This window comes from Colias philodice, chromosome 21, assembly GCF_061535455.1.
Source record: "Colias philodice isolate Cphi_HAF_F1 chromosome 21, ilColPhil1 Martin Lab GWU primary, whole genome shotgun sequence".
NCBI classification, from domain to species: Eukaryota; Metazoa; Arthropoda; class Insecta; order Lepidoptera; family Pieridae; genus Colias; species Colias philodice.
This window is the reverse complement of record NC_143106.1, coordinates 4680095-4699352: the sequence shown is the minus strand read 5'-3', so window position 1 is coordinate 4699352 and position 19258 is coordinate 4680095. Positions and strand designations below refer to the sequence as shown.

At 32.7% G+C, this 19258-nt stretch overlaps 2 protein-coding genes across 2 annotated transcripts; one reads left to right on the top strand and one right to left on the bottom strand.

The window, feature by feature from the left end:
* Window positions 1-405: 405 nt before the first annotated feature.
* On the bottom strand, window positions 406-2712 carry LOC149478834 (uncharacterized). The gene has a single exon (XM_089708612.1). It carries the CDS (start codon window positions 2517-2519, stop codon window positions 531-533), a length of 1989 nt encoding a protein of 662 aa, XP_089564738.1. The 5' UTR covers window positions 2520-2712; the 3' UTR covers window positions 406-530.
* Window positions 2713-3601: 889 nt separating this feature from the next.
* kz (putative ATP-dependent RNA helicase kurz) lies at window positions 3602-18976 on the top strand. The gene is made up of 19 exons (XM_089708967.1): window positions 3602-3807; window positions 4232-4414; window positions 9527-9719; window positions 9965-10456; window positions 10660-10875; window positions 11310-11551; window positions 11811-11957; window positions 12164-12310; window positions 12590-12755; window positions 13091-13310; window positions 13753-13981; window positions 14353-14478; window positions 14745-14885; window positions 15171-15326; window positions 15700-15895; window positions 16364-16588; window positions 17694-17832; window positions 18210-18412; window positions 18827-18976. The coding sequence occupies exons 1-19, from the start codon at window positions 3733-3735 to the stop codon at window positions 18901-18903; spliced, it is 3573 nt and encodes a 1190-aa protein (XP_089565093.1). The 5' UTR covers window positions 3602-3732; the 3' UTR covers window positions 18904-18976.
* The last annotated feature ends 282 nt before the right edge of the window (window positions 18977-19258 follow it).

The window sequence follows — 19258 nt, the reverse complement described above, 5'->3', positions numbered from 1 at the left end:
ATCGAGTAAGGAAGTCTTATTTATCAACTCGAAATATTAGAAATATGGTATAAAATTTTTAAAACAGAAATATTCGAACCCACGACTTTCGTCTTGCCGCAGCGACGTCTCTCGGCCACTCGGCCCCCCGTGATCCCGCCGCAGCTGCAGCCGGCATTCGGCAATCGAATTTCTACTCTTGTCTCTTTCAGTTTATGAGCTGAAGGTTGGTTGAAGGCCACCCAAAACATTATTAAACAATTCATTATTTCAATGATTATAATAATATTGTAACAATTGTAACGATTGAATGTGACCTATACATACTTTAAGGATAGAATAATAACTAGTAGTGGTACTACTAAACTAAATAATATTAAACTTGAAATATTGGTGACCCCTACGCAAACTTCAATCTATGACCTGAGTCACATCTTTAAAAAAAATATGAGTAAAATATTTCTTCATTTTATTTAAACGAATTTATTAACGTTAAAAAGTTTGTTTTGAAAACATTTCAAAAACAATATTGAATATACCTATTTCAATGTTCAATAAATTAAATGAAAACAATCAAGATGGGCATCACAAAAGACACATTTAGGCTCAAATGGATAAAGGTCCATCCGTGCAGTTACATTACAACGCATACACACTAAATATTCCATATCATCAATTATTGGTGTTAATGTTAATACACAAAACATATTTGTATGTCCACTTTTACAAGAGAACCCTTCTATATCATCATCACAGAATTGACAAACATATTTATTTGTATTCAACTTAGATTTCTCTATATGTATGTCTATTTGTTGAAAATCTATATTGGGTACACAATCACTCAATGATAATTTATATTTTTTACTATAATGCTCAAAAAAATTTCTGCAGCCAGATAAACATTCAGATTCTAATGTACTAAGCGCATGGTCATTATTCAACATCTCATATATTTCAGTAATACGAGTAGAAGCATATGCAGCTAATATTTTATCCTGTATCACAGCAACTGATGTTTCAGGCAACATTCCTTTTGATTTGTTCTTTAAAATACTTTCAAGACTATTATATAACTGTAGTAGAACTAAATAGACTTTCATTTTGTAAACATCTGTCTCTGCTTCTTTGAAGAAAGATTCATAATCAATTTTTGGCAATTGCTTAGTTTTCATACATTTATATCTTATTAACTCGATACAATCCCACATTGGAGCCAATTCATTTGATGGGTTCTTAAATATTAAACTATCTGCTTCGTTCTCTCCGTCAAAATGTAGTGATACTACATACATTTTTAATTGTTCTTTTCTAAACTTTATATTTCTATCAATAAGAGCTATATTACATATTGCATCATTTTCAGTAAAGCAGAGACCATACAATTCATGGTTTGTATAGGTGTCTTTCAGCTGAATTTGTTCAAAACTCAAATCTAATGTATTACCGTTAATTATAATATTAGCTTTATATATGTTCATGTTTATTGTCGCCACATACAACCCCTCTTTTGCTTTTGTTATTGTTGTTATTCTTTCATCGTTAACAATTTTAAAAACTTCCGATACTAAATTAAAATTCTCATCATACATTTGTGCAATAACATGTCTGTGTTTATCAAATACTAGAATTATCTGATTGTCCTTAAGTATATATTTGATATACTTTGGTATTGATCTATCCTTATACTTCCATATAGAAATGGTTGATATTTCTTGTAACTTATCTTCATGTATTTGGCAAACATTTGCAGTTACTTCTCCTAACATATTAGAATATACAAATAAAAAATTATCATTTCCACAGGGTATCCATTCCATAGACATGATGTCTACATCATTTGTTTGTATTTTACCAACATTTTTCACGCTTAAATCAGAATCATGAAACAGGAGACACCAAAAATATATACACCCACTTTTCTGAGCAGTAGCAAGGTAACATGATTTATCCCTATTGGTTAGAGGACACCAACAAAATGTGGTGATACTAATGGAATAAACAATTCCTTTCAATTTGTTAAAGTTTATGTGTTTGTTCACCGTAGCTGGGATTAGCGCCTCAGAAGCTAGATATTGCTTAATGATTGATGAAAAATCAAAAAGGCACGTCCATACTTTTCGTTGCTTTCCGAAGAAATTTAAATTACCAACACTATTCAATGTTGCCAGGACACTTTGATTATTAAATATCACATTAGACGGTGACCATTTGAAGGATGTGATATTTGTCAATTCCCTGTTTAAATGATCGCTGTATGGCCATAAGCATGGGTTTGTTATCATTTCTACGAGCTCGATATTTTTTAATCCATCTTTTGAACAGTTCGTCAGGTACTCCACACATGCACTGTTTTTTGGACAGGGTATTGATGATTCCACTAAATTTATTTTCTTGTCAAAGCACTGCAAGTTGTAGGATAATTCCAGAATATGTAAGTGTTTATCTCCGCGTAACGTTATTGCAGAGTTGTGATAATTCATCATTGTTTCTTCATGTTTACTGATATTAATGCATCTGCGAGATATTTCGTTCAACATTCTTATAACTGATAAGAACTGGACGTTTTAATAGATTATAAATTATAAATATATTGTTATGCGAAAAAGGAAGGAATAACTGCCTCATAAATCCTATTTATTTTATTTCAATTAAATTAAAATTTCTCAATTCTCATGTTGCTTTGTTATGACATTACCGAATTCCGATGTTTCCGAATTCCGATGTTACCATTTTGTTCTAGGTTATATACCACAGAGATACATTTGCAGTATGCCACAGATTATGTAACGCAAAGAGCGCCTTAGTAATCGTGCTAGTCGGTGCTAGTGTGGTGCTCTGAGCATTAAATGCTCAAGGTGCTAGTCACAGGTGCTAGTGTCGTGCTACGTCTAAGTGCTACGTTTATGAGATTATTATCGCTGTGGTTTATCGTGTATAATCACGTATAAATATTATTATGGTGTACAGACTGACACCAGGCGCAAGGTCATTGCAAACATGATAAAATAAACGGAGTTTGTGCTTAGTCGCACCGCTAAATTACGTTTCTTGGTATATATTTAAAACAAAGACGATAGATAATGATTTAAAATGAGCTTTCTTTAAAATGAATGAGTGAAATTTCTATATGCGCATTGAGATTGAAAGTAAATTGCTATGTCGCGTCATTTCAATACCATCACGTCATGGAGTAAGTCGACGATTTTGGTAGGTATCTTATTGCCATAAGTTACACTTCTGACACTTGTGCTTGGCACACCCGTTCTTTTTGATTTTATTTATTTATTTATTTAGGTATATTATTTATTTTAATTATTTAGGTACTATAATCCATACTAATATTATAAATGCGAAAGTAACTCTGTCTGTCTGTCTGTTACTCAATCACGCCTAAACTACTGAACCAATTTGCATGAAATTTGGTATGGAGATATTTTGATACCTGAGAAAGGACATAGGCTACTTTTTATTGCGAAATATGTACCACGGGCGAAGCCGGGGCGGACCGCTAGTCACCTATAATTCCGAACGTAAAATTGATAGTTGACAGTTGACACGTGACACTCACAATCTCACAAGCTCCTCACAAGTCACAATTGACATACATTATTAATTATAAAAAAAAAATTAAAAAATGTCATAACAATAATTGCACGTGTTGTTAAATTAAAGCTTTCGAGTTTCGATAAAAACAAATATATTATAATTAATAAACTGCCAGATATTTATATGTAATGTAAAAATATCGCAATGGGTAAGAAAAGATATAACGCTAAAGCGCGGCAAGTGGTAAAAACAAACGTTGATAATTCTCAAACCAACGAGGTATGTATTATTTACTTTTTTTTTAAGTGGGGAAATCTTTCAAAGATACCCACGGCCCCGGGGAAGGAGCCGTGGGTTATGTCGGATTCTTACCGACTAAAACACCACTGTGTTCCGTCGAGACGCTTTAATTATGGGGCCGCGGGTATTGTATGGAATTCTTTGATCTTTCGCAACCCCATCGGCGGCAGCCCGTCTCCAGTGTATAGGTAAATAATGGATTGATCTCCTGGACGGGGGGGCAAAGATTATGTATTATTTACCAAACTCTTACACATTCTACTGATTTATTATGTGTTTACTGTGTTTGTAGTCCTGTTTAATTAAATTTAAGTTCTTAGGAGATTATTTGTTGCTAGTTTCGGTGCAACATACCTAATTATTTATGAGTACGATTATCTTAATGCATTTTGTGTAATTTCAGATCAAGTTAGAGTTTGCTACAAATAACTATGGATCGGAGGATCCCAGTAATTTATTGGCTCTGCCATCACAAAAGAGAAAAACTAAAATTGTTGCAGAGAAGAAAGAAAAAACAAGATTTTTGTCCAAGGCACAGAGGAAGAGATTGGAAAAAATAATAGACAAAAAGAAAAAGAAAGAAAATGTATGTACTTATTGTTGTATGAATTAATTCAATGAACCTTTATTCTCACAAATTATCCATGAACATTTGAGAATGGTGTGTTCTTCTTTTTTTTCCAAAGAGCTATTTTATGTAATAAAACAAATATACCATGCATTTTGATTGTATTTTAAACCAATACTAGTTATATGAAAATGTTTAAATCATCAAACATTACTTGTTCAAAGTTAATTATCTTTGAACAAGTAATGTTTGATGATTATAGAATATAATATATTATGAACAATCGTTCATAATCTAATATCTATACATATAATAAAATCGTAGGAAAGTCAAAACTGTACATTGAATATTTTTTTAAAAGAATACATAATCCATGATCTATAATCGATATAGAAGCCAAAAATATAGTTTTTAGAATTTTTGTCTGTTTGTCTGTTTGTCTGTTTGTCTGTTTGTCTGTATGTTTGACCGAGCTAATCTCGAAAAGTACTGCATAGATTTACTTCAAATTTTGCATGAATATTCCTAAGAGGTCGGGTGAGGATAGTTTAAACATATTATCATGATATCACCTTCGGGAGAGGAGCTGTGAACCTTTATTTTTCTTACATATTCCGTGTACTACGACAGCGTACAATCTAAAGACTCATGTTTAAATGTTGGTTTCGAGTAAGCCATGCTATTATCTAGCTTTACAAAATAAAAACTATGTCATTTACGTAATTTGGGCAGAGAAACAGTTTAATGAATTTAGTAGTATAAAGACAAATCTGAAACAGCGCCATCTATGAGATTTCGTAAAAATCAAATCAATTTACACGTTAACACTACTGAAAATACTGTTGAAAATTAATAATTTAAATATAATCATGTTATTTATTTAACTCTTTAACCCATATCTTCCCTTCCCTATAAGGTGCGCTTATATTTCGTGTGAATATACTACATTTTTAAAAGTGAGGGTAGATGTTTATTATTTTAAGTCAAACTAGACACCATTACAATCTCAGAGCAATATTACAATTAATCTAATAGGTATTGATTGTGTTCATTGGTTACATTTTTAAAATCTTCGTGTTTTATAAATTTATAAAGAATAGAAAAAATTCGATCACGAGGCGGGACTCGAACCCACATAATTTCGTGATCGAATGTTTCTATTCTTTATAAATTTATTATTTATAAATTTATATTTATAAAGCATTTGAATGTCATAAAACCAAAAATATCAAATTCAATCTTTGTGTTTTGTGAATTTTCACCATGCGTTCCCACAAAAGGTAAGTTGTTACTTTTATAGGTATTTATTATTTATAATGATAGCAATTCATGTTTTTTAAAGTGAAACTTTTATTACATCGTCTCAAACTTTTTGGTCTGTGTAGCGCATGTCGCGTGACGGTCGAATCGTACAATAATTATCGTACAAATACGATAATTTTGTGCCTAAGTTTCACTTTTACCGTGGTTTCATAAAACCACACAACATTTTTATGGGTTTTATAAAGGTTTTATATTACACTTTTAGAATGAAATAATAAAATGATGAATTCTTTTTGACTTTTACAAGATTTTGAGGTGCGTACACCGAACAACCGAACAGTAGTTTGTTGATAAAATTTTATTTGTAAGTAGCTTTTTTTATAGATTTACAGTTAACTTTTGATTTTTTATTTACAGATTCAATGTTCATAAAATTATATCGCCTTTGGAAGACGATTTCTGCTGACAATTTTACAACACCACTTGAAAATTGATGATTTGATGATGAAGATAGTGGCAGCGAGGATTAAGTGGAAATTAGTAATCATCCGCTTCGTCAATTTTTTGACTGAAGTTAATGTCCAACGTATGGTTCAATCATTGGAAGTATCTCGGGTAATTTTGGAGGATATTTTTAGGAGGGAGAGAAGGGGCAGCCAACCACATATCAAAGTACTACGTTTTAGTACCGAAAAAAATGTTATTGCCAAATGAAACGTAAATTTTGCACTCACAACTGTACAAGTTATGATTTTTATTCTGACTTTGCTGTTATCTGATTATAATATTTATCGTTATGGCTATCGACCGTACTGGGATGAGAGTACATGATATACTCATCATCCAGGATTGCATAGAGCATTTTCACACTGAAAAAGATGTTTTCTTTGAATCGTAGTTGCTTCATTTATTTATTTTTAATCATTTTACATAATATGTTTTATATTTGCCCATTTTCATTATATTTTATAAATAAAATGGAACCAACATAACTTTGTTGTGTATCATTTCTCTATTAATAACCCGTAGGCATATTTTCCAAGCGCCCCATTTAAGGTGCGGTCCTGAAATTTTAATGTATACTTTTGCCTAATATAAGCTCAAGCTCATTTTTAGATGAAAATAACAAAGAGAACTTATTTATTAAAATTTAGTAGATAAAAGAAATTATGTTACGATTTTATAAGAAAACACAGTATATTTATTAGGCGGCGGTGATTTTCCAGGCAAAAGATATTCATCAGCTCAATAAAATTGAATAGTATGTTGTTAGTTATTCTTTAAATTCACAGATTGTAATGAGCATTTCCGCATGCAAGTTGTATCGTAGTTTAGATATATCATAGTTTTTACACATTAAAGTTCCAACAAAACCCTCAAATTTTTGAGCAGAGTTGAGCAAGATAATTTAAAAAATGTGCTGTGTTAAGTATTATAGAAAAGGTTAGTTCGTTGATAATTATTATTTCTTCATCATTTACATGTTGTTAAATGTTAGTAAAAATAAACTTTGACTGTTAATACTTTTGTTCAGTATTTACCTGTATGATTATTGCTTGGTAATTAATATGTATATTTTCATGTCGTATAGCTAATTATAAACATAAGTGTGATGTGAAACTAGCTGGATTTATTTTTACACACTCACAGCCATATATTTTATATTAAAATAGTGTTAATAGTGTAAATCATAATATTTTTTCACAATTAAAAATATTTCCTTTTTTCTGATGGTATTGGCATCGACTTAAACCGCGCTGTCGTTTCGTTCACTAAAAGTGACGTTATGAGGACCGAATATGTAGCCGCCTCAACTTACGGAAACGAGAGTAACCTGCGTTGTCTGTTAGTTATTGTATAGTCGAATTTAACGTTACATGGAAATTGGAATCTAAATATGTATATTATGTATACTTATATTAAATCTGTACATGAAATATATTTCCTAAATAACTATCACGGGGTGATTAGGGATCGACACTGATGCCAACGAAGCAAACAGTAAAATTTTTGTCCGTCTGTCTGTCCGTATAACCGTTATAGAAACAAAAACTACTCGACGGATTTAAACGAAACTTGGTACAATTATTTTACATATTCCTGAGCAGAGCAGTAAAAGTAGAGTTAAAGCTACACAGAAATCATATTGTATGAAAGAAATGTTCTCCTTATTATATAAAAAATATCTCCCGACATCATAAATGTATATCTATTATGGTTGACTCACAATAACACGTGTAACTTCCGATAGCTTAGGAGTTCGAAGCTTTCTGATTATATTTGTCTATAACACTCTCAGTCCGTTTCAACTCAATTTTTATTTTCATGCATCAGTGCCACCTAAAAAATCTTTATCTCGAAAATCGAGCAAAGCTAAGAAAATGAGAAATAAGAGTTCTCAAGAATCGTTAGAGGTAAGAGGCTTACTATAGGCCGAAAACAACATGTGTTATGCCGAGAACCTGAAACCGCTTCACAACGAGAATTGCGGCTCACAGCTGACCGCGAACGGCATGTACTATCCCGTGAGACCGAAACCTTCACTGAGAGGGTATAATGTCTCACAGCTGATCACGGCCGTCATATTTTATCTCGAGAATCTGAAACTTTTACTCAATATGAAGACCGTTTGACAAATGATAGGGTGCACCATAATATTATTCGATCTCTTGAAGATGAACATGAGCATAAGCAATGACTAGAGTAAGGACGCGAATATTACAATTAATTGAGACAAAAACGATTAATAAGTTTGTTTAATGAAAGATTAAGAATTGAAACTATTCGGTCTCTGGAAACGGACGAATAGCGAGAGGCCCCTCTTACTGCAGACAGATTTCGACATAGTCTTAATGACTTAGATTAGAGGTAAACATAGAAGATCAATCTACGAATTCGGTGGTGGGGTCCGACAAATATAAAAGTGGGTTTGCTTATAACCTCACAATTGATTACAGATCATCTTCTGTATAGGCGATATTAACGTAGTATGTTATTTTTGTAATGCTTTAAAGTGGAGTAAGGACAATTTTAGAACATGTTTCATCAGGTTAATTCGTATGTATGCAGTTTTAAATCGACATTAGAAGCTTTTCCTCAAGATGGTGAATGGTGATATTAATATAAAATTGTTATAAATGCCGATAGACGGACGTCTATCGGCACTCAGGAACTTCCTGGGCGTGTTATAACGCCCAGGCCACAGTATTACAATTTTTTCTACAGCAGGGCGACGAATGTATTTTCGCATAGCAACGGAGGGGAACTCGCGGGGGGTCAAGTGACGCGGGCCACGTACCATTAACATGCTTAGTTTGTGGTACCGAGCGCGAAAGAAAGTCATCGTGTTTTTGTTTTGTTACTATGTAAACTAACGTAATTTAATATGTACTTAGGTACAATATATTCTATAACGGTGCGCTCAAACTGTTAATCTACATTTAATTTAGATTATTATTTGAAATACTAAGTAATGTAGAATTTAAATCACATTCATTCATGTTTTCCTCAGATTTTCGATTTCCTCCGATTTTAAGATTTTCTTATCAGTGTTCAATTTTAATTTAGTTAAATTTTATAAGAGACAATTAAGAACATTCAAAAATAAAGTGTCACGTATTTTTTTAAACGACGAATGACGAAAAACGACGTAATCGCGGACGAAGTCGCGGGCAACAGCTAGTAATATATAAATCTCGTGTCACAATGTTTGTCCTCAATGGACTCCTAAACCACTTAACCGATTATAATAAAATTCGCACACAATGTGCAGTTCGATCCAACTTGAGAGATAGGATAGTTTGAACATGTAGGTACCACGGGCGAAGCCGGGGCGGACCGCTAGTATATTATATGCTTAAATTTCAGCGGGCATCATTATTAGAATCTCTAAGTCAAGTGCAAGCTTCTAAAGAAGAAGTGGAGCAACTCACTACAATCTCTGCTTTCCAAACCCTTGGTCTAAGAAAACTTAATGAATATGATGTAGAAACTGCAAATTTGAAACTTAAGAAACCAGATGAAGATCAGGAAGAGCCAAAGAAATTCAGCAGTATAGCAGGTAATACGTTTTCATTTTTACTTTGGTTGTTGGAACAATGGAAAAAAAATATTTTTGGGAGAATTTAGCACTAAAATTATTGACATTATAGATTTGAAGGTAGTTCTCAGATTTGACTACCTATGTTTAAAAAAAAAATAGCAAATTTGAACAGTAAACATTTGTAGTGAAAATATAACTGGAGTAATATATTATGTAAGTATAAGAATACTAAAAACTAAAATTATAATTGAATTCCTTTTCAGGAGCAAAAAAACGTTTACGTCTCCTCAGACTGGAAAATGCTAATAAAGTAAAAAAGACGAAGTATGACCCAAATGTAGTGGGATTAGAAGAATCTTCAGATGATATTACAGAATCTGAATCTGATGACGATGCTGTAGAAAATGGTGACCAAGAATGTATCATAGAGGAAAGTAATATAAAAGACATTCCTGATACTGTAGAAATTAAAGAAGAAGACAGCACAATTGTTATAAATGACGACGTTAAAAGTATAAAAATAGATAATACAGAAATAGACACAGAAAAGAAAAATAAAAAGAACAACAAAAAAGCTGATAGTAAGGTTAAAGAAGTGAAAAAACCACTGTTGTCACATGAAACAATACATATCAATGTTAAAAGAGACCCTAAAATACAGGTAGCAAGGTTGAAATTGCCTATACTGGGTGAGGAACAAAAAATAATGGAGCTGATTAATGAAAATGAGTTCCTCATTGTTGCTGGAGAAACAGGTGATCATTTATTTATTTTAATAAGAAAATACAAGGGATTGATGTACGTTAAAAAAATTAGATTTTATTAGGTACTGTCTCTATACTTGCTTACTACGACTTTGGTTTAAGAATACTTTGATGAATATTGCTAAGATTGAAAATTGATTTATTTGCAGAATTCTACATTCTATTTCTTTGAAATTATAAAAGTTCTTTTTCAGGTAGTGGTAAAACAACACAAATACCACAGTTTCTATATGAAGCTGGTTATGCTGAAAAGCAAATGATTGCTGTGACTGAACCGAGGCGAGTGGCCACTGTAGCTATGTCTGCGAGAGTCGCTCATGAGTTGGGCTTGAGTAGTAAGGAAGTATCTTACTTGATGCGGTTTGAAGGAAATGTTACAAGAGACACGAAGATTAAGTTTATGACAGATGGTTAGTGTTACAGTGTTACAGATGCTCAATTGAATTATGACACATAAAGTAAAATAAGAACTGTTATGCTTATTAGAAATTAAAGATTTTAAAGAATAGTACTAGTGTAAAATCCAATACAAAAAAGTACTATTATGCCTATTGTCAATGTTTTACCATGCTTTCGTCAATTGATGATTGCAAGGAAAATGCTTGCATCTTGTGTATAATTAATCAAATTGTATTCACAGAGCAATAACGTGCCAATCGCTTGTCGTGCGTTCATTACAAAGTTTTGATTGTTGCTTTGTAATATGCAAACATTCACCTGACAATTCGTTGTACGATTTTGTTCTATGTCAATTAATGAACGCATATGCATCACATGCATATTCCATCACACCTCAATATACAATCCAAAATATAAAATTTTTGCTTGTTGTTTCAAATTACAGGTGTGCTCTTAAAAGAGATTCAGTCAGATTTCCTCCTCAGCAAGTATTCAGTAGTAATTATAGATGAAGCCCACGAAAGAAGTGTGTATACAGATATTCTGCTAGGTTTATTATCTAGAATAGTACCCTTACGGAGAAAACGAGGTTCCCCCTTGCGGCTTATTATAATGTCAGCTACATTGAGAGTGGAAGACTTTACTGAAAACACAAGGTTGTTCAAGGAACCTCCGCCTTTGATTACGGTAAGATAACTATGGTACAGTACGGTATTTCTTTGATATCTGTTTGTTGTATGCATTGTATTTCTGAAAGCTTTTATGCGACTACAGTTAAAACATCTCTGTTGAATTCACTTTAATATTACAATTATAAAAAAAGTATCTCAACGGAGTATTGTAGACATATTATAATATTATATTTCACATTTTTTATTTGATGTGTGAAATTACAAAGAGATTTTTTTCGTAAATATAATTTGCTTAAAGTTATCTTCTCTTTTAGATTGATTCCAGACAGTTTCCTGTGACAATACATTTCAATAAAAATACATATAGTGATTATTTAAAAGAAGCTTATAAAAAGTCGGTAAAAATACACACAAGATTGCCAGAAGGCGGCATACTTATATTTGTAACTGGTCAACAAGAAGTAAGTATTTGTTAATTGTTTATGAATAAGCCTTTTTGTCTTATTTGTGTAAAATATATAATTTTATCTGTAAGAATTTAACCTATGATTTTGCTCATAATTTGTTTTTAATAAATAATTGTTTAATATATTATTTTAATTTTATTAAGTAAGTAATATCTGAAAATGTAAGAAACTAAAATTATTTAATTGAAATTAACTTTCAGGTCAATTACCTTGTGCGTAAATTGAAAGCGTCGTTTCCATATCGCAAAGATATAGATTATTCGAAAATAATCACCAAAAAATCTACAACAGAAGTAGATCCAGCACTTGATTCTGAACCAGAAGACATTGAATCTGATGATGATGAGGTAAGTAATTATATAATAATAAAAAAAGTCTCCATAATACAACAGCAAATGGAACGATGAATGATAACTGCTTTTGAAATAGATATTCTGTTGTTCATACCTTACAAATTTATACTTTGTGAACATATTTAAGGCAACATTTGAATTGTGTTATAAATGTGCATATTTCACTACAAAAAAATGTTATTCATGCTTATTATAAAAGCATATAAAAAAAAACTCAAAATATTTTATTTTTGTTTGAAATACACTTTAAAATATTATATTCATATCTTTTAGGTAGAAAAAGAGATGAAACGTGCGAGAAAAGCAAGGAAGAAGGCTAAACAAAAATCAAAAGCATTACCAAAGATCAATTTGGATGATTATGACATGCCTGAAGACGATGGGCAAGCTGATTTAATTGGAAACGATGATGATAGTGAAGGACATTTGAGTGATTCAGGTATTTATAACTCTTTAATACAAGTAGAAACCTTTTAATTATTGTTATTGTATTAAATGTGACAGATATTTAAGTTTTGAATTAATATTGCCGTGTTAACTTTAGAGTAACTCTTAAGCTAGGTGAGATTTTAACTTTAAGGGAAATATAATTATAATTACTAGTATTAAATCATTACGCATTGTATGCATTCGTATAGAGCCGAATATTAGAGTGGGTAGCCGTTAATAAAAATACATCAAACATATAGGTGAATAAGTTTATTTATATCATTATCACATTGCATTTTATTAAGTATCATATCTTATTTAAATTTTTTATTTTTCTCCATTCAGATTTCGAAGACGACAGTCTAACACCAGAAATCAAATCCTGCCGACAGCCTCTATGGGTTCTGCCTCTATTCTCTATGCTTAGTTCTGCGAAACAGGCTCGAGTGTTTGAAACTCCGCCCGTCGGAGCAAGACTATGTGTAGTTAGTACTGATGTGGCTGAAACATCGTTGACTATCCCAGCTATTAAGTATGTTGTTGATACTGGAAAGAAGAAGATGAAGTAAGTGTCTTTGTTGTATACTAGTTGTAAACAATACATATTAACAATGATCATGATAGATAGTAAGGCATAGAATCATAAGAAAAAAAAGACGTGTGGCACTCGGGGACTGCCGCGGTAAAGCTATTGCATGCTATGGCTTCAAGCCACACCTCTGTGCCCGTCGGAGTAGGGACTGGGGAGCGTAAGGTTTTTTTGTTACGGAATTTCTGGATTCGGTCCCCGCGCTCAAGGCCCGCGATAGAAGCTATGCAATAGCTTAATAAATAATATTATAAATGCCAAAGTGTGTCTTTTCACGTCGCAACGGAGCAATTTTATGATATGATTTTTCAGTCTGAACTTAGTTATAAGGCCATAGAATACATTTTACTGCGGCAAAACATTGTATAATCAGGTGCTCGTATTGGCGAGTGAAGAGCTAAATTACATATATTTTTAGAGTATACGACCACCGCACTGGCGCTAGTGCCTGGCGCATCGTGTGGACGTCGCAAGCCAGTGCGTCTCAACGGGCCGGTCGAGCGGGTCGTACTGGCGCTGGACACGCATACAGACTGTATAGTAGCGCAGTGTTCCAACATGATTGTGCACCACACTATGAACCGGATTTGTGTCGAAGACCTGTGGATGAGTTGCTGTTGCAGATGCGCTGTATGGGCATAGACAAGGTGAGTGTGACGTCACAGCTTTGTTTGTCTAGCAAAGCATTCCAACACGACTGGGTTGCATTTTTTATGCTATCAGTGACGTCACGCGGTGCACCTGCCGCTTATACAGCAGCAGTTATATTTCAACACTGGTAGAAAATCAATACTTATATTTCTACTCTGTCAATAAGCATAAATTCCATGTTGAATGAAGTTTAATCCATCATTTTTATATGTTTAATATACTAGTCAGTTTAAAGCCATTAAAAAGAGATGAAAGGCAATAAAAACGTTTTATGAAGGGGTTTTTCTTGTTCCTGTCCTTTAATATTGAAACACATGAATTGGAATGAATATTATTTATTCTATTGATAACAAATTATTTTGTTTAGGTGGTGAATTTCCCGTTCCCAACTGCTCCAGATAGAATGCAACTGCGATTGGCGGAGAAACGTCTAGAAATTTTAGGTATACTAGAGAAATATGAAACAAACAAAAAAAGACGAGGAGACGAAGACGTAAGTAATTTTATGTAAATAATAAAAATTTAGCAAAAGAATGTTCTTCATTCTAGTTAAAGGTATTTTGGTCATAGACAAACATCTTATTGGAGAAGTATTTTTAAAGAAGACGAATTATTATAAATAAAAAAATTTATAGTAATATCTAAACATCGACCCGTATTAAGAAAATATTACCCTTTAAATTATGTATACCTAACTATTTCTAATATATCAATTACTTATACATTATGAGGTAAAAACATAATATTTGTATGTTTTAGGTGCTAAAAGTGACACCACTAGGTAAAGCAGTTTCAGCCTTTCCCCTATTACCGCGCTACGGTAAAATGTTAGCTCTCAGCCATCAACAAAACCTACTGCCTTATACTATTGCACTAGTTGCTGCTCTCACCGTGCCTGAGGTAATTATTTTTTATATGATTTGAAACCTGGTTTGAAATATTTGTAATATTTAATTGATTATTTTTACACAAACAGAAAAATTCACTGTCTTTCTATTTTTAGAAAATTATATTCTCGAGCGTGTTTTTTTAGTTTATCTTTCTCAATTTTGCTACTTATAATTTGTAAATCAAAAATACAGATGTAGTGTTCTACATGTTAAGTGACCGTTCTCGTGTTAAATTTAAACAGTAATTATTTTTTAAGAGTTATATAAAACAAAAATACAAATATTTTTTTACTAGATTATGAGCGGAAAGCCAGATTCTTGGCCAGCAACTGGCAATAGTCTTTTACTGGGCGATCCGGGTGTACTATTAAGAGCTGTGGGAGCTGCGGAATATGCGCATACGAAAGGAGAAGAAGAACTGTTTTGTGCTAAATATGGACTTAGGGAAAAGGTAAATAAGAACCATTTTTCTTAAGAAAAAATAATATTTGGATTCACTATTAAGATTAAGTTTGAAAATGAAAAAATAGACTATTAAATTAAAATACTTGTATGTATGTAATCTTGTACAAATTTGTTCACTCCATCACATTTCTGCGTTATAATGTTTAGTCTGCTCCATTGAGAACAGTTTTATCTTAGTTATTGTAGCAAAAATAAAATTTTGAAGCATAACTGCCTACTAGTAGCCAGAGATTTGCGACGTTGAACGTTATTGTTTCGAAATTTGTAAATTCGAATGAATGTTTTAATATTATCTACACAACGATAATGATCTAGTGGTTCATAGTACCTGAATATTTACATTGTAAAATGAATTTCAGGCGCTCAAAGAAATCCGCAAGATACGAAAGCAGCTAACTTCCGAGATAAACTTAAGCGTCTCTGGAGTGAATGTAGCAGTGGACCCAGAGATGAAACCACCAGATGAAAACCAAGCAAGGTTGTTACGGCAACTACTGCTAAGTGGTTTGGGAGACCAGGTCGGGAGGAAGATTGCTATGCACGAAGTTAAAGAGGGTAAATATTTGAAACTTGATTTATTTTACGAACAATTCAAATCATACTTCCAAAGTTCGAAATAAATGCAACAGTGAATGATATTGAAATTGTATTCATGCTTGTTATTTCATGTTTATTTGTATCCTCCGGTAGACTGTATGTGACTGAATGTGTATTTATTAAAATAACTAAAATTTTTAGTGGAAACTTTGATATATGTTTGGTTTTTTATCTCTTATTTATAAGATATATTGTTTTGTTTGTTTCCTGAAGATAAATAAAATAAAACTGTATGTGTATATTTGATCGAAGTAATGATCTGTGTGTGGGAGATCCCCCACACAGTATCGGGACACAAATCGGACCAGTAGTTCCTGAGATTAGCGCGTTCAAACAAAGAAACAAACTCCTCAGCTTTATAATATTGGTATAGAAGTATAGATTTAATTTTGTAATCTCGGTAACTTATTTACTTTTACTTCCCAGGTGAAGACAAACGCAAGTACAAATACGCGTACCACTGCGGCGATCTAGAAGAACCTGTACATCTGCACTCGGAATCCATACTTCGGAAGGCGATACCTGAATGGGTGGTGTACCAGGAGCTTTACGAGACTGGCGGTGATGAGAGACGCAAGATGGTGATGAGGAATGTAGCGGCTATTGAACCGGAGTGGCTGCCGGTGTATGTCCCGCAATTGTGCCATCTTGGTACGTGATGAATCCTACTACTATTATAAAGGCGAAAGTTTGTAAGTATGGATGTTTGTTACTCTTTCACGTAAAAACTACTGAACCGATTACAATGAAATTTAGCACAAATATAGAGGGTAACTTGGATAAACACATAGGATAGGTTTTATCCCGAAAGTCCCACGGGAACGGGAACTACGCGGGTGAAGCCGCGGGCGGAAAGCTAGTTGTTACAATACTTATATTAAAATAGCTGTGCTCTGCGGTTTCACCCGCGTGGCTCCGATTCTGTTGGTCGTACCGTGATGATATAGCATATAGCCTTCCTCGATAAATGGGCTATCCAACACCGTAAGAATTTTTAAAATCGGACCAGTAGTTCTTGAGATTAGCGCGTTCAAACAAACAAACTCTTCAGCTTTATAATATTGGTATAGATTATGCAATTTATGTGGAATGAAATAATTGTATGTAAGTTTGATATCAAAAATATTGAAGTGATTTGATTTTTTTTCGACTTTCATTCATGTTCTTAACGTGAAATGAAATTTAAGGGAGAAGGTTACGGAAATTAATAGATTAATTTTTGTCTACATATACATTTTTGTTAAGAAATGAGAATGGTACTTGCTTTAATTTATGGGTGCGAGCGATTAGTAGTGCCTTCATTTATTTAGTGCCTTTATAATTAGTAGTGCCTTTATGATTTATAGTATTTAGTGCCTTTATAATAGTGCGAGGAAGGAGTCACGGTATAGTGCTATAATAAAATTCGGTGTTCTTAAATTTTAACGTTATAGCTGTGATTGCTCTATATATATTCTTTCAAATAAATATAATTTTACTTAAGTTATCAGTGTTTCACGTTAGATACAATATCATTATGAACTACATATAATTAAATTTTCTATTTTTGACGTGACGTCTTATAATTCGATATAGCCGGCTGCACGCACGAAAAAACATGACTCATGCGGCGTTACCTCGCTCTGAGGCGTTCCATGTAAGACTTGAAGTGCAAGCGAGAGCGCGGAACGAGCGACAAAGAAGCACAATTGGACGTTGTCACGTTCAACTATCGTCAGTAAACCGACTTTACAGACAACCAATTTTTTTTATTCAGAATCACTATCGGATCCAGAGCCAAGATATGACGAGAAAAGTGGTCGCGTGAAGGGTCATTACAAGGGAACGTTCGGAAAAGCCGGTTGGGAATTGCCAATTATGGAAATAGATTTTCCCGATAAAATTGAACGATATAGGTAACTATGATACATGCTAAAACATGCTATGTTATTAGAAGATGGTTTCGATTCTATTTTTATCAATATTAATTTTGTTGATAAGAGTGTTTAAACTTTAAATTAACAAAAAACTAATTTGAAATTAACAAATGTGGTTGTCTCTTATATTATGTCGATAGGTTTTTTTGTATCATATATGACGAATTGTAAAATTTAGCAACACGCAACTTATTTTCAAAAGACTTTTTGTGTTTTTATTGTTTGTATTATTCAATACTTTATTTATCTATAAGTATATTTATACAATGTTAAAATTGATAATATTTACAACCAAAAAATAAATAATTCTACCTATTAATTAAATACAGCTAGATAATCTAAGCCATCTCTTGCAGATGGTTCGCGCGATTCCTTCTAGAAGGTTCCGTGTTTCCAAAACTCAAGAAATACGCGACGTCACTACTATCACCTCCTTCTACTATGATCAAGAGTTGGGCTAAATTGCAACCAAGAACCGAGATTCTGTTAAAAGCACTAATTTCTAGACGTTGTGGTACGAAGGCTGAGTTACAAAGGGCTTGGGAGGAGGAAGCGAGTTGTAAGTAAATTTAGTTAAAACATTTATGAACATAAAAAGTTCTTTATGAATATAATTTTTTAACTTTTTTTTGAATGTGCAGTCGTAAAGGAATGGTGAATTTTTAGTTGAGTGGTGTCGATTTGTATTAACCCATTGAGCCCCGAACGGCCCGATCGGGCCACGACAAAATAAATTTTATATTGTGTCTGCGTTTCCGGGGCCTGAGTTATTAAATGTGATATAGACAATATTTATAAAAAAAAAATGTGCCGCATTTTAGGCGCCAATTTTTTCTCGAAAACAGCTCTTTGTTTTTTCCATGAGTAGGTATGTCTCTTGTATATTTGTTAATTTATTATCGACCAATAGTAGTATATAAAATGAATAACATCTGTGTGTTAAGATTCTTTAAGCAATACATTTTTGTTTCAGATTTACAAGAGGAGTATTTAAAATGGTTGCCAGAGTCCGCCCATAATGAAGTAACCTTATATTGGCCTCCACTATAAAAAGTATATATTGTATATAATTATTGTAAATAAAACGTATTGTTTTATAAATAATTGTTTTCTTCCTACGGCCAAATATATAACTTCTGAACTCGGTAAAATTTTTTATCAATACGATTTCTACTTTCGTAAGAAAAAAATATTTGTATTCAAATTTGAAGACAGAATGATTCCCCATTTTAGTATCGCGTAAAAACACAAATATCACTGTATCTACTAATTTTTTTTCTCCAAGTAGGTACTTAACAATATGATTTATGAATGTTATCAGTACCCTGTATCTACAATTATATTTTTCTCCAAATACGTAACAGTTAACACTATGGTTAAATTTATGAATGTTATCACGCAGGAT

Excerpts from the sequence above, each read along its gene's own strand:
- LOC149478834 (XM_089708612.1), bottom strand. The coding sequence starts at position 2,519 with ATGTTGAACGAAATATCTCGCAGATGCATTAATATCAGTAAACATGAA.
- kz (XM_089708967.1), top strand. The coding sequence starts at position 3,733 with ATGGGTAAGAAAAGATATAACGCTAAAGCGCGGCAAGTGGTAAAAACA. Across the intron at positions 14,886-15,170 it reads CTGCTCTCACCGTGCCTGAG|ATTATGAGCGGAAAGCCAGA; the intron begins GTAATTATTTTT and ends TTTTTTTACTAG. Across the intron at positions 15,896-16,363 it reads TATGCACGAAGTTAAAGAGG|GTGAAGACAAACGCAAGTAC; the intron begins GTAAATATTTGA and ends TTTACTTCCCAG.